Genomic DNA, 14377 nt, shown 5'->3' with positions numbered 1-14377 from the left:
CATTTAATCACATGTCTGATGTTTATCCCTCTTTTCCATATAGTCCCATCATCCGCATAAAGTGATGACCCAATATCTCCACCAACATTCATAAAAATATAATTTATCAGAATGTTAAACAGAACAGGGCTTATAGCACTACCCTGAGGAATACCATTTACTATATCAACCTCTTCTAACACAGCATCTCCAACTTTAACACAGAATGTCCGGTTAGATAAAAATCTAGAACCCAGTTATACAGCCGACGACCAACACCCATTTCATGCATTTTAATCAGTCCTTTTCTCCACATTGAGTCTGTGACGGCCCCTGGTCTGCCTGTGGCATTCCACTGGCCTGCATGTGCATGTTCTGTCTTTCTCCTGTCTTCCTTCTGTAGCTGGCTGTGGTAGTGGGCGGCGTCATCCTCCTAATGAGGCACCTGGGCCCGGTGTCTCTCTGCTTTAAAAGCCCTGCCTTACCCTCTGGTTCTCTCTTGACACTTGAGCCGTGCTGCCGGTGCAGCCGGGCCTCCACTCCCCGACCTTATTGTTCTTTTCGTTTTACTTTAACGCATCTCACACTCGCACCTCATCACATTTTCACTCAGTCAACATCTGCACCCACACTACTGACTCCGCTGAAAACTCACACCTCACTAATTATTGATGTTTTGATTTGGCTTATTCTAATTTGGAAAATAAATCGCTTCTTTTGTTAAACATACACCCGTGTCTCCTCTCTTTTGTTGCGGCCCTTTGAGCCAGGTCGTAACAGGTCATAAGCTCTCTCAATGTCAAAGTACACTACAGCCATGATCTCTTTCATAGTACCTGCTTTTCTGCCCCATTATTAACTTTTACTAAAGCACCTACGGTAGATCTTTGACATGTGCTTAGCAGACCTCTGTGTTCCAAATAAAATGTCAAACTATGAACAATGACCTTTTCCATCCATTGATGCATGTGCGATGTTAACGCTATAGGTCTGTAGTTTCCTGCACTAGGCCAAGCTTAGCAAAAGGCAGTACCAGAGCATTTTTCCAGCTGTTTAGCATTACACCTTCCCTCCATATCTTATTAAACATTCTCAATATAATTTTCAGCACTTCATCTGGCAGTTGTCTGAACATAGCATAGTTGATCTTGTCCTGGAGCCATCTGTCCACTTCATTCTCGTCATTTTCAACTCATGTAATGTACTATCCATGTCAAGAGATGATCCATTACTATCGTTCTTCTTTGATACATTATTATTTGCTCTTAATATGCCATAGCTCTCTTTCTTTGATAACCAATGAGATCATCTTGACTCAAATGATTTCTTAAAACACTGAACGAACAATTTCTTTCATTTATCGCATTCTTGAATTTATCATTCCACCATGGGACCATTATCTTTTTCCCACTGACAGCAGCACAAATAATCAAGGAAGTCACAGCTGCTGCGCAGCTATCTATGTCACCCTAGATTGAAATCCCTTCAGCAGACTCACTGCAACATGCTTTAAATTCTCCCCAGTCAGCTTCAGGAAAATTCCATCTTTCTATTGTGAATAAATTAATAGAGCACAAAATCAGAAAGTGGTCACTCCCTATGTTAGTATCAGTCATTACATTCCAATCACATAAGTTACTCATATTCCCAGACACTATGATGTCTAAACACGAGACTGTATTTCTTATAACATCCACCCTGGTGCCTCCTCCATCATTAAGACAGACAAGTGCTCTCTCCTCAATTAATTCTTCCACTACTTCTCCATTTGTGACTGTATGATCACTTCCCCATAGAGTATTGTGAGCATTAAAATCTCCACACCATATTTCTCTTGTGTCTGAACTTCCTGAGATCTCCTGAAATATTTGCATTGACGAGTTCTTGCAAGGGTTGTAAAAACAGACTAATCAGACCAACATCTCCTCTCGGACTACACATTTCTGTCATTATGCATTCACACTCATTTGATTCTTCTATATGCTTAAGTGTCTTTAATAAATGTTATACATCCTCCACCTTGATTTTCAATTCTATCATATCGTACAGAACTATACCCTGGCTTGACAAAGTCCTAGTGTGGTCTGAACCACATTTCTTGTGTACAAATAACATCTGGTATTACTTTCAGATACGCCACAGCCTTCTTGAACTCCTGCCTACTGGCAATTAAACTTCTGGCTATGGATATGGATTACCATGAGGAATACCATGAGGATACTAATCACCTTGAGACAGTCCATCATAGTTAGTCGGGTTCAACATCTCATGAAGGAGCTCAACTGTAACTTCTTTAATCCACAGCATCTCTATAGCTGCCTCTGCAGTTGTCTAGATTCTATCACTTTTCCTCTTTTGCTGCATTACCATGGTCAGTCCTCCAATAAAGTTTTTTTTAAATTGAATTGAAGTTGATTTTATCCACAATCAGTGTGTCCTCATTAACCTCCTATGGATTTGGTTTGGTTTTTGGTTTTGGATTTTCATTGGTTCTCAGACTCTTTTTTGTTACTATTTACCTTGGACTGGGTCTGGCTAGCTCACTTTCACTTGTTTAACTGCATCAACATAAGACACCTGGTTTGTTACTTTCTATTTCTGCACATCTCTGGCTTGCCTTTGAGCAGGGCACCCTCTATAAGCAGCAGTATGTTTGCCACCATAGTTGCAGCATCTGATTTTTGTATCTTGACCACACTTTCCATGTTCTCCTCCTCATGCAAATCTCTGTCTCCATCCATACTGTCACCAAATATAAAACGAGAGCACCGGCATCTCACACCAAAACTAATGTGTGCATTAGTCACTAAATAAAGTTGGAACAAAAAAGAAAAATGGTATCCAAACACACACTAGTCACAACTGAATGATTTATCCTGATATTGCATAGCTTAGTTTTTATCTCAAATGTTTTCAAAAACACATTTAAGTGCACTGTTTAGATATAATATGATACAGTTTTCTAACCAGGCTGCCATTTGCTCGTTTATGATTGCCAACTAGAAAACAAAAGAACAAAGAAAATAACTCGTTATGTGTAAAACAAATAGGTTACACGTATCATGTAGACCAGACATACTTCAATCACATCATGATACAGAATTGTAGCCTACAGAATTACAGGCTACACAGCTAATCGAAAAGCATATAAATACTGTAGTGGTTAAGTCTGTCCGTTTTGTGGTACATAGAGCTAGTGTCACTATTTCCCACAGCAGTGAAGGCAGCATTACGACTGACTGCGTGAGGCGTGTTTGGCTGGGCAAGGGCATACTGGGCTGTAATGACATTTGTGTAAGTTAGCTAAGTAATGGTCTCTAGCTTGTTACGAGCATTAACCTATCTGTGACTACTGTATAAAACCTGAGCCGGAGAACTACTGCGTCTAGACTGACTTCAGCGCGTTTTCGTCTGTGAAAGGTAACATTAATATGGTCGTTTGCCAAGCCGGTGCCTAGCTCAGTACTAGCTGGTAGCTAGTTAGCCTAGCAAGCTAGCAGCTATCATCGGCTGTCACGGGAGTCAGCCGGCGCTAGCTAACTGCATGTCAGATAATGTCAACGGTTAAGAGAAGGTTTTTCGAGTCGCATGACCCAGCTATTTGTAGTGTCTACATACACGCTACTAAATAAGTGATCAATACCAACGTCAATGCAACTGTTTCCAGTATAACCTAAGATGGTCATTGGCAATTCAAAAATGAGCAGGCTAATTGTTTTAACGTCAAACAGGGGCGATCATCTTTCTTTAGTAATGCAATTTTATAAAACCTAAATAGTGATCATATATTGTCCCCGTTCTGTCACCAAAATGAGTCATTCTTGATTCACAGTTATCATTCACGACTGTTAGCATGCCTTGAAATTAAATTGCTTTTCACGCATTATGCGACTGACCTTAGGTTATTTTGATAAATGTTGAATATATGGCGAATATTAAATACATATTTTATTTTGTCAGATGTCAAAAACCACGATATGACCTTCACAAGATACCAAAAGATGACAAATTTGCCAAAGGAGCTGTAATCTACCCAAAGGTATTCCCTGTGAAGATTTATACTTAAAAGACTGTAACAGTTACCGTACTTTACTTCACAGTACTGTAATTATTTGGCAGAATGTTCATGTCTGGTTAATTCAGTCTCAGCTGTCACCAGGGAGTCTCTGATTATAAACTTGTGGTCTGCAGTCGGTCATGTGCTTCTGGCAAAGTCTCTGAAAATCTCATTGGAAGCAAGGCAGGGCAAAATCCATCAGTTGCTTCAACTAGAATTCACCTTCATTTCCTTTATGAACTCAGTATATTATTATGCAGAAGTATTCCTTTTCACTCTTTAAAACTGCTCATTATTACTTTATATGAACAATGGATCAAAATATTGTGTGTTATGTGAAAGGCATTACTCCTATTGACAAACCCCAGAGTATTATCAACCAACCCTGCAGTTCCTCTCAGTGCTACAAAACTTTTTAGTTGGAAGGCATTCAGACCTAAAACGGCCCCAGATAGATAAAAAAAAAAAACACAAGGTATGAATAGGTGGGGGCGTGTTGTTCCAGGTACTGGTGAAACAATGAAATACAATCCACTGGAAAAAGCCCCTAAAAATTTCCCAAACCTGAAAGCCATTGATTATCTGGTAAATGGCAAAAGCTTGCACTATTTTATTGAGCAGTGCACCACTTTGCTGGATTGTGCTGATTTTCAGTTAAAGTTGAAACTCTTCCAGAGCCCCCTGGGGCCCCAATGGTACCATTAAAATGAATTTGTGAAGAAGAAACCAGAGCTAAAAGAAGAGTGACTACTGAGCTTGAAGCTGCACTGTCACCATTTAAGCTAACTTCTTGTCCATTTTGCAGTTAGCAATTCCCTCCCTCCAATCTACATCACCACACTTTCACAACTCCTTTTATTTTTTCCGAGGCAGCTCTCTTTGCCTTCTCTTCAAGCTTTTTTCTTTGCTTTTGATTGTGAGCTGTAGTTGCCTCGCTGGTAAACACACAAACTGTCACAGCTGCAGTGTGTCTGAGCTCGTTAGGCAGAGCAGACAGGCTGGGTGGCTGAGCAGTGGCAGGGTGTTGATGAGGTCAATGTTTTCACCCAAAAAACAACAGCTCAAAAAAAGCTGGAAACAGACTTGGCAGAGCTACTGTGTGACAGTTAACAGTTTGAGTTGAGCATCGGGAACGCAACCAACAAAGCCAACCAATCACAGGCGGAGTAGGGTGGGACTTGTGAGAACTGCGGTGGGATCCAAATTACGCCTCAGGGGTAGAGAGGGATTGCAGGTTAACAAGGTGGGTGCATTTCGGGCATTATGCTAGCAAGGTGGACAGCGTCCCCCCTCGTCCCCCCTCAGATTGCCTACTGCCGGGAGGGCTGGATTTGATAGTTTACCCTTTTCCGCCATTGCCAGCAGACAGGAGGATGCTGCTCTCTGAGCATTCACAAGCAGACAGGACCGCCTCTGTACTGACTTCTATTTCCTGATTAGATAAAGTGGGCAGGGATACCAGAAAATTCCTTTTCTCTTTTACGTCATGAGGAGGCTGAGTAGAGACATGGGTCACTGACCAAACACTTTGTTTATGTTGTGGATAGCCAATCGGCGGCCCGTGCATGTTAGTGCATGTGAGTCTCTCATTCTGAACTCTGCTAGTTACTGAAGCAAATAATAGCCAAAATGTACATCTTCTCGCTTGCCTAATGTACGTACATCATCACTTGACGTGGTCCACAAAAGGGTAACTTTATTCCGTTTTCTTCTGTGTTGAGGGGATGCATCCTAGAAAACAGGGAGAGGGGAGATGTGGCCGACACGCCAGTTTGTTTTGGTCTAACACGCTGGTGCTGAACTGTGACCAATAGTGGTGCTTAATTTGGCATTAAACCTTGAACACGTTTTAATAAAAAAAAAACGCTTATAGCAGCTTTAAATTTACCAGGTGGAAACATGACACCAAATGATCATGTTGCTCTTTCAATGTGTAAGTGGAAGTGTTTGCTGACCCTTAAGCTATGAGAAATTGCATCTGCACTGACAGGGCTCGGCAGTTACGGTTGCCAGGTTGCCACAGGCAATAATTTTGAGAATTTTGGCAAGAAATTCTTGGCCTTTGTTTGCTGCATGATATGGTAAATATATATCTGATAAAAAATCATACTGCGATTATTTTTGACAGACATTGCAACTGCAATATGATTCATCATCAGTGTGAATGATAATTTTTTGCATCAGTTTTCAATTTTACATAAAAAGGAATGATGATGTGACATCTGGCAGCTTTTTGCGATTTGGGTGGCCACATTGTATAGAGCTTGGTGATACGATATTATTCATTGTTGTGATATGAGACTATACATGGTCTTACATTTTAGATATTGCTAAATTGTGGTATGACATAGCTGTTGTCCTTTCCTGGCTTTAAAGGCTGCATTACAGTAAAGTAAGGTAAACTTACTTACTGTTCTACTTGTTCTAATGCTTTTACACACACACACTTCTTTACACACTTAGTCATTATATCCACATTACTGATGATTATTGATCAGTAATCTCATTGTGTGAGCATTTTGTGAAAATACCAACAGTCCTCCCTACAATAATGTTTCAACATCAATATCAAAGTAGGGTCTATTTGGTCAAAAATATGGTGATGTTTGATTATTTAGCCCCGTCCTAGCATTAATAAAGTGCTTTCGGGGAGTTTTTAAATATTGAGGTATATATCGTGTATCGCCATATGGCCTAAAAATATTGTGATATTAGTTTTAAAGTCATATGACCCAGCCCTATGATAGCACTTGAATGGAATCACTTGAGTTTAACACTGCTAATCAATGTCCTGGTGGAAACTATGAAGCGCTCACTGTTGCCATGCTCTGTCCTCTCTGTGGTCTCAGGTTTGTTAAGGTAGAGAGCCTGCTGCTGTAGCTGGGAAGCGTGAGGTCCTGAGGGTACGATCTCTGTGACTTGCGGTGTCCTCCATATTTTTGGGTGATGGTCAGCTGGTGACCGGGGTTGCCCTGGCCCCTGTGGTGAATGGCTGTGAGCAGAGGGGGCGTCGCCTTCTGGGTGGGTTGTGTCTGCAGCCATGGTAGAAGGCAACCCATCACAAAACAGAGCTGGAGTCTCAGTCAGGTAATGTGCTCAATTTAAGATCTTTGCTTCCATTTCACATTTGACTTGTGTATTTGAAGCAACTTTATTTTTTAAATTCACTTCATTTACTTAAATTTATTATACAGTTTCTGAGTTCAACACCACTGTAGTAAATACAAATCCCAGGTGTGTAACAGTTTGTCAGATGTAACGTAGGTGCTAACAAAACTCATTACATCATAACAATGTGATGTGTTGAAAACTTGTATGTTGAAGTAAACATGTATGTAACGCTGTGGTCCTACCTCTCTGTCATCACCATCACAACATCACCAAGTCCTGGTGTTACACAAATACACATTTAGAGGTTTTGAACAAAGTTCATATTTATACAAATACAGCCACATGTATGTTAGTAGTAGAAGCCAACCCACACTGGATTCTCGAGGCTGACGCCAATATTTGTTGTTTATTTTTTTATTTATTATTTTTTTTACATTTTTATTACTGACTGTAAAGAACCAGCGTGAAATTGACACAGCTTCCATATTGCTTGCTTGCTTCTACTCCTTGTGCTATGCTAGCCTAACCATCCTTAACCTACTGTATCTCTGTGCTGGATGCGTAGAGATTGTCTCATCTGACATTATAATAGCTTACAAATATATTATTGTCAATAATATTTTTTCTCAAAATGTCAGACTGCTATTGTGATGAAATGTCATTATCAACACTTCTTGTCTTCTCTGACAATAATCTCACCGAGTCCTTATTGCTCCTTCAGGCTGTTGACTGGAAGGGGATCTGCCAGACACGCCCCCTGAGCAGTGCATCATGGGCCCTAGTGCCTCCTAACAGCTTGAGGTATCAAAACATTAAACAGCCAGCTCTGTCCCACCCTTTCCACCATGCCAGCCAGCCTCAGAGAGGAGGTTACTACAAGGGAGACTGGGTGGAGTCACTCAGCGTCTGTGTGCTGGTGCGACAGGGCGAGTCAGACGGCCTGCACACACTGCTTGAGATCCCTCTGTCCGGTCACAATAAACTAGGAGATCTTCTCACTTTGGAGGCTCTCAAGTCCTCTGAGTTCTCCTTCCCCTTGACGACAGTGGATGGTTGCAGAGAGGATGACATCAGCGTTGACAGCTTCAACAGAAACAATGTTGATGCTGTAAAAAGAGAACATGGCTGTTTCAGAAGCCTGTTTGAAGCAGAGAGGTGTCCTGCACCGTTCATGTATGGCTCTCAGTTTTATTGTTTTCATTGCCCGGGCACAGAGCCGGTACCTGGCAGCGGGCTGAAATCCAGGCAGGATATTGGACTTGACAACAAGCCTGTGGAGCTTCCTCTGCTACCTCCGACTTATCTGTGTAACAATGTAGAGAAAATGGAGGGGGAGCATACTGAAGGAAACAGTGAAAGGGAAGAGAAACTGGCCGTGATGTACGAAAGACTGAGGATAGAGGTAAGAATGCACACTGGGTCTTGGTAAGTGGCCAGCAGGGCCGATTTACTGCAAAAGTATTTGCAGACCTGCCAACCTGCATGCATTTTGCACAGCTGGTTCGTATTTTGAGATCAAGGTAAGCTTGTACATTTTGTCACTCTAAAGCACACAAAAAGCTGGTGACGCCTTCAGAATTTGACAAATTGTGCAGCAGGACTCATGTCTAATAGAAAGATGCAGCAGCAATACACCAACAAGCATGTAGCCTGCCGAAAACCAAAAGAAGAAGAGTTCAACTAGTCATATTGCCAGATTTGTTCCCCTTGCCTTCACACATCTACGAAACATATATTTGCAAGCAGGGATGATTGACAAAATGTGTAATGTCATTTCAAAGACTAGCTTGGATGTGCGAATTGACAACAACACTATATAGTATAGTATACTATGCTACGATTGTATCCCTCTCTGCCTTCTTTCAGCTGGCTAGTTCCTCAAATGAGGACCGTTCTTCGAAGTCCAATTAAGTAAGCATGGGAATGGGTACTGAAAAGCTGTATGAAACGGGCCCCGGGACTAAATTATAGCTAAATTATTAATGAGTCGTTCCAAACACAGACTCCTCTGCTGTCCTAGCCCCGCCTCTGTCGAGCTCCTCCTTGTAATGCCTGTTATACTGTAAGTGCAATAAAACCTACCGGGGTTAAAAGCCAGTTCTTTATCAGTACACCTGTTCAACAGGCATAAACATGTGAACCTGTAGAGAAGTGATATTCCAGCTCTGTTTGCAGTCTCTTATCCACCACACACAAGCACAGTGCATCAGCTCGGCAAATTGTTAGAAATAGGCCAAAACAGGTCTGTATGTAGTCTAACTGGTTAGCATAGTTTGCCCCCAAATTCTTGTAAACTGCTGCTGGTTGAGACAAGCCAGCCTGTCCTCCCTCTACCGGCAGGAGGATACCTGCAGGCAGTGAATCACCTCAGCAGAGGAAGGAGGAGAGAGGCTCTGACCACCTTGCTGACACTGACTGATGTCTGTATTCTTTATTCACTCTTATGATGTCAGGAAAATTTGTTTCCAGTGAGAGAATATTGAGTATAGTGACTTTACTCTACTTTAATAACATCTAGTTATATAAATAAACTCCAATCCTGTTCTGAATTTATTCTATTTTTAAATAATGTTATAAAAAGCAAAAAGCAATCATTTATTATTGATAAACAACCAATAACGTGTTTGATTTTTGGCCTCACGCACATTTACATGAGCTGAAACGTTTTTCGGCACAAGGTGGTACTCAAAACTTTTTTCAACGTTGGCAGGTCTGCATTTGGACTGCTGAGACATCCAACACAGTAAAAGTTTTACTCTGTTTTTGAAAAAGATGTTGCAGCTTTATGAGGGAAAAATAAATATAATGTAAATATTATTTAGCATATTTTCCATTATATAAATTTCAAACGTTTTCTTCCACCTAACAGTGGTCCTAACATTCAGTTGTTGATTTGTATGAGTCAAGTGAATGTTACAGTTTTGGAGCAGGCACTAACATCCACTGAAATCACCCTGTACAACCTGAAGTGGCACTACACTGCACTGCACTACACTACACTACACTACACTAACTTTTCACCAAGGTGCATGCAGGTGGGAGGTTCATTCAGAGCAGGTATCGCAATGCATGTTATAGAGCATATTCACACAGCAGCCATTTTCCTCTGGTGTCACGTCAGAGTTGGAAGCGAAAGTTATACTGCTGTCTTCTAGAACACAAGTCATGTTCATAGAGAATCAGACAAATGGATTTTTCATCGCATCCCAATTCGTCAGCAACTAAGAAGATGATGGATAGTAAAAATGCGGAGGGACATCAGGTCATATTCCAAGGTAAAATAACATATTTGCTAACGTTAGCATCCAGCCTTTCTCAAACTGATGTTTGATTACACACCGTGTGCTTCATTTACAAGCTTAAATTTATGTTTCTAAGATGTGTTGATATTTTAGAATTAATTTATTCTTTCCTATCACGTCACACTATTAGACAGTAATGCTAGCTAGGAAGTGGATGAGTGCTTACATGAGTAGCGCTGAGAAGTGGGTTATCAAATAATTTCAATAACAATTTGTCAGATTCCCTACGTTACACAACTAGCAGCCTGGAGCACAGCACTATGACATTTGAGCTTCCCACCGTGAGCATCACATCAGAGGAAAATGGCTGCCATGTGAACATGTTCTGTTGGTATTTGGTTTGAAATTGGGTCTTGTGCGTTATGCTAAGAATATATGCGTCAGTGTCACATTTGTTTCTGGAGACGCGTCAGTCTGCTCCTATAGTGTTTGTATAAGCTCTTAACACTTGCCACATTTTAAACTGTAACTTCATCTCCTGATGAGTTTAGGTGCAGCCTTGCTCATGAAGTACTAATGTTCACTGATGTTCACCGTGAAACTGGAAAGAATTAAACAATAAAAGAAACATAAAACCTACTGCTCTAACAGAGTTGATCAATCCAGCATAGAGAAGAATGGGAGAACAAATGGTTCTTCAGGCTCCGAGAGGCATGAGGGAGAACACACAGTTAAAGCACTTGAATGACAATCACTCTGACAAAGTGGAGTGAGTCACAGAAAAACCAATGACATCCACAGAGAGATACAGATGAAAGTGCGGGGGGAGTAGGATGAGAATTAGAAGAGTTAGAATTAGAAAAAGTTCTCCTTCAAATTAAATCAGCTTAATCAGCAAAAAATGATCATTACAAGCTTCTTTTAAATTGAATTTATCTCCAAGCTCCTGTGTCCGATTGCTTTTGACTGTAGTTGTACTTGTACTGAACTGCTTTCATTGTAAAGCTAGTGATCAGTAATCAGGCAATATTTTTCTGTGTTTACTTTGCAGCTTCCAAGTTTCTTTATGAAGAACCATGATTACAGCATGTACTCAAGTGATATGGAATTCATCAACGGCCTCCTGAATACCAAGACCAGGTGAATCAGCTTGGACTAATGGCGAAAACATTATTACAGGCAGCTCTCTCACTGCGTCATTTCCTGTGTGATCTGACTGTCGTCGTGTGTTGTTGTAGAGGTCTTGCAGTGTACCAGCTCACTCTCGCCCTGTGGCGCTTTCTGTGTGTATGGTACTACACCGATCCTCGGCTGGAGGTGCTGAAGCTCACCAAGCACATGGAGGACGGGACCATTAAGGCTCGCTGGAGGGTCAGAGGCCTTCCCTTTCACTCTCTGATGCTGCGCCTCTATCGGCGAGACAAATCTCAGCTGTACAGGTAAAACACAGTACATTCAGACGGAGCTGGTGCTGTTAGACAGCTGTTAGGTTTAGTCTGAGCAGGTGATTTAATTTAATTCACTCTTTTTCATAAAAATCAACCAACAAACATGTTTTAAATAGCCATATATAGTGTAGGCTACATTTAAACAGCATTAAAGGGGCACAATAGAGTTTTGTGGAAGTTCAAACTCAGAATTTTAAGAATAAATAAACAAGCTGTTTCTCAGAGGTCCAAGGGCACGGTTTGAAGCTAGAAAGGTATACCACATATTAACAAAGTAAAAATGAAATTGTGTTGTCCTTTAAGGTCAGTTTGTTTATTCAGACATGAAAACAAAAGAGTTTGTTCATTTAGTTTGTTTAGGCAGAAAAAACAGTCAGTGAAGATCTGTCTCTTCTCATTAACATATTAACACTTCTTCAACAAAACTACAGAGTGCTCCTTTAAAACACAAAACAGACACACTATGATCCACTGGTGCAGAACACTTGGTCTATTCCTTCCACCTTTTCATGCCCTGTGTCCATTGTGTGCCTGCGGTCAGTGCTTTAAGTGGGGCTTTATTAATTGTTTCAGCATATGTTCTATTTACTTTGCCATGAGAAAATCAAGAACACATACAGGTAATTTATTAGAAATAGTGTCACTGCCGTTCATGATTGTGTTTTTAACACAACAGACAGAACAGACACACAGACACACACATACATATAGGCTGCAGGCAGCAGAGAAACCCCTTTCCGTGATAGAACTCAGAATTGACCAGCGTGGAGAAATGCCCGCACTCCGTCTGTGGAGCCGGGCTCTGTGCTGAAGTTGTCAGGGCAAATGCTGAGCAGTGCAGCTCGGTGACTTGCGCTGAAGAGTCGAGGATATTCTAACTTCTATTTGAGTCCAAAAAGTGCTAGAAAAACATGACGTGCAGAATGTCATCTCCATACATATTTTGCAGGCAGAAATCACTGGCTGCACGCTGGCTGAGATGAAGCGCTGGTGCGGTGAGAGAAAAAAACGCTGGACATGATTAAACACTCCGCGAATCTATCAATGTCTTAACAGCGGTGGTAAAATCAAACTTTTGCATAATACAAGTTTGTATTTAAGTTCCCATGGCAAAATATCATATAGGTCACACAATATTATTTATTTAATATGCTGTTAATTAGTTAATGTATTTGACATATTTCCCACCGGATACTTGATTGATATTTTCATTTGCCAGACAGTTGCACCCAATGCCGGCAAAAAAACAGCATATAGCGGCTAATGTAAACCCTGGTAGGTTCTGTATCGATACTGTGAAAAATTAGATGTATTAATCTCGGTATCAATATTTATTGATGTTTCAATACTTTTGATAACAATCAAATTTGAATTTTTAAATGTTGTGTTTAAGTCTTTTGTCACAATGGTTTGTAATCTTACTTCATCTATATGTCGTTTGTTATAGGTCATATGATGCATTCTCTACTTTTTACATTGGACATGATGGACTCATTCACTGTCATAAAGTTGAAAAGGTAAGCACCTAACTGTGTTTTATACCATAAGTTACTACTGACATCTATAAAGTGGCTAGAGTGGGTTTTATGGAGGGGCTCCCAACCTTTTTTCCAACACATATTGCCTGTTTCAAAAATAGTTTAACGACGGCATCTTCCCATAGAAAAGTTTTGGAAAAGGGTCCCAATGGAAGCGCTTCTGACACTACTGTATTAAACAATGCAACTGGCACTTCTTTGAGCATACTCAGTGTGTTGTCCTTTAAAACTGACTGAGGGAATGTTCAAGTCTTCAGTCCTGTCTCTCATTGCCAGCAGTAGTTAAAAAGAATGTGAACATAGATGTTATTAGTTCAACTTACTTAATATCCCGCACTTCCATGGGAAGAGGACTTTTCTGGAACTGAAGTTACTCATTTACTGAGTTTGAATTTAAAGTGTCATCCAGATGTTTAATTTGTCCGACTGAGGGTCCTCTTTGATTCTCCTCTCTCTGTGTTGCAGATGATGCCAGCTCTGCCACCTGTCCTACCCAGGGTAACGTCTCTCATGGCAGGGGCACTGGTTGCGCTTGGGTTGCAGGAGCATCGACCTGCCCTCAACCTGCTGCCCTTCCTCCTGTCCTCGCTACGACAGATCAGAAACTGAGCCCAGGACAATGATTAGAGGTTAAACGGCCACTTGAATCAACGGTGTGTCCAAGGTCCATGTGACTCTGCAAAGTTTCATTCATTCTCAATAGGAACACGTTAAAATGGATGGTTTAGCACTTTGTCTTAAAATCTCATAACGTTGCCCCTGAATTAAACAGAAAATCAAAACTTTACACTGCTTTTCCTTTATCTAATTTTAGTTGGGTCATTATTTGAAATGAAGAAAGTGCTTAATCTCAGTACAAAACTGCCACACAACATGTCAGTCAGCTGTTTTAATAACAACCATTTTTGCTTGTTTAGATTTGATCACATTTTACAACAAAAATAATTACTGTTGTTTTAAAACTCCAAACAAAAATCTTGCTGTCAAACGCGACAATTCGAA

At 40.7% G+C, this 14377-nt stretch overlaps 1 protein-coding gene across 2 annotated transcripts; it reads left to right on the top strand.

Annotated features, from left to right (window-relative positions):
* The first annotated feature begins 3172 nt into the window (after positions 1–3172).
* Positions 3173–14162, top strand: cUnh6orf136 (chromosome Un C6orf136 homolog). Of its 2 annotated transcripts, none has more exons than XM_084379388.1 (7): positions 3173–3273; positions 6886–7123; positions 7869–8549; positions 11441–11529; positions 11628–11828; positions 13285–13354; positions 13841–14162. In XM_084379388.1, the coding sequence occupies exons 2-7, from the start codon at positions 7025–7027 to the stop codon at positions 13982–13984; spliced, it is 1284 nt and encodes a 427-aa protein (XP_084235514.1). In that variant the 5' UTR covers positions 3173–3273; positions 6886–7024; the 3' UTR covers positions 13985–14162. The 2 variants fall into 2 exon arrangements, with proteins under 2 accessions (XP_084235514.1, XP_084235513.1); XM_084379387.1 differs by having other exon boundaries at positions 3199–3399.
* Positions 14163–14377: the final 215 nt, after the last annotated feature.

Source organism: Pagrus pagrus (genome assembly GCF_965226575.1).
Source record: "Pagrus pagrus genome assembly, chromosome: 17".
In the NCBI taxonomy this organism is placed as follows: Eukaryota; Metazoa; Chordata; class Actinopteri; order Spariformes; family Sparidae; genus Pagrus; species Pagrus pagrus.
Note: the sequence above shows the minus strand (reverse complement) of the source record. Positions and strands in the feature narration are given on the sequence as shown.

Coding starts and splice junctions, on each gene's coding strand:
- cUnh6orf136 (XM_084379388.1), top strand. CDS start 7,025: ATGGCTGTGAGCAGAGGGGGCGTCGCCTTCTGGGTGGGTTGTGTCTGC. Junction 11,530..11,627: donor CTCCTGAATACCAAGACCAG/GTGAATCAGCTT, acceptor GTGTTGTTGTAG/AGGTCTTGCAGTGTACCAGC. Junction 11,829..13,284: donor GACAAATCTCAGCTGTACAG/GTAAAACACAGT, acceptor CGTTTGTTATAG/GTCATATGATGCATTCTCTA.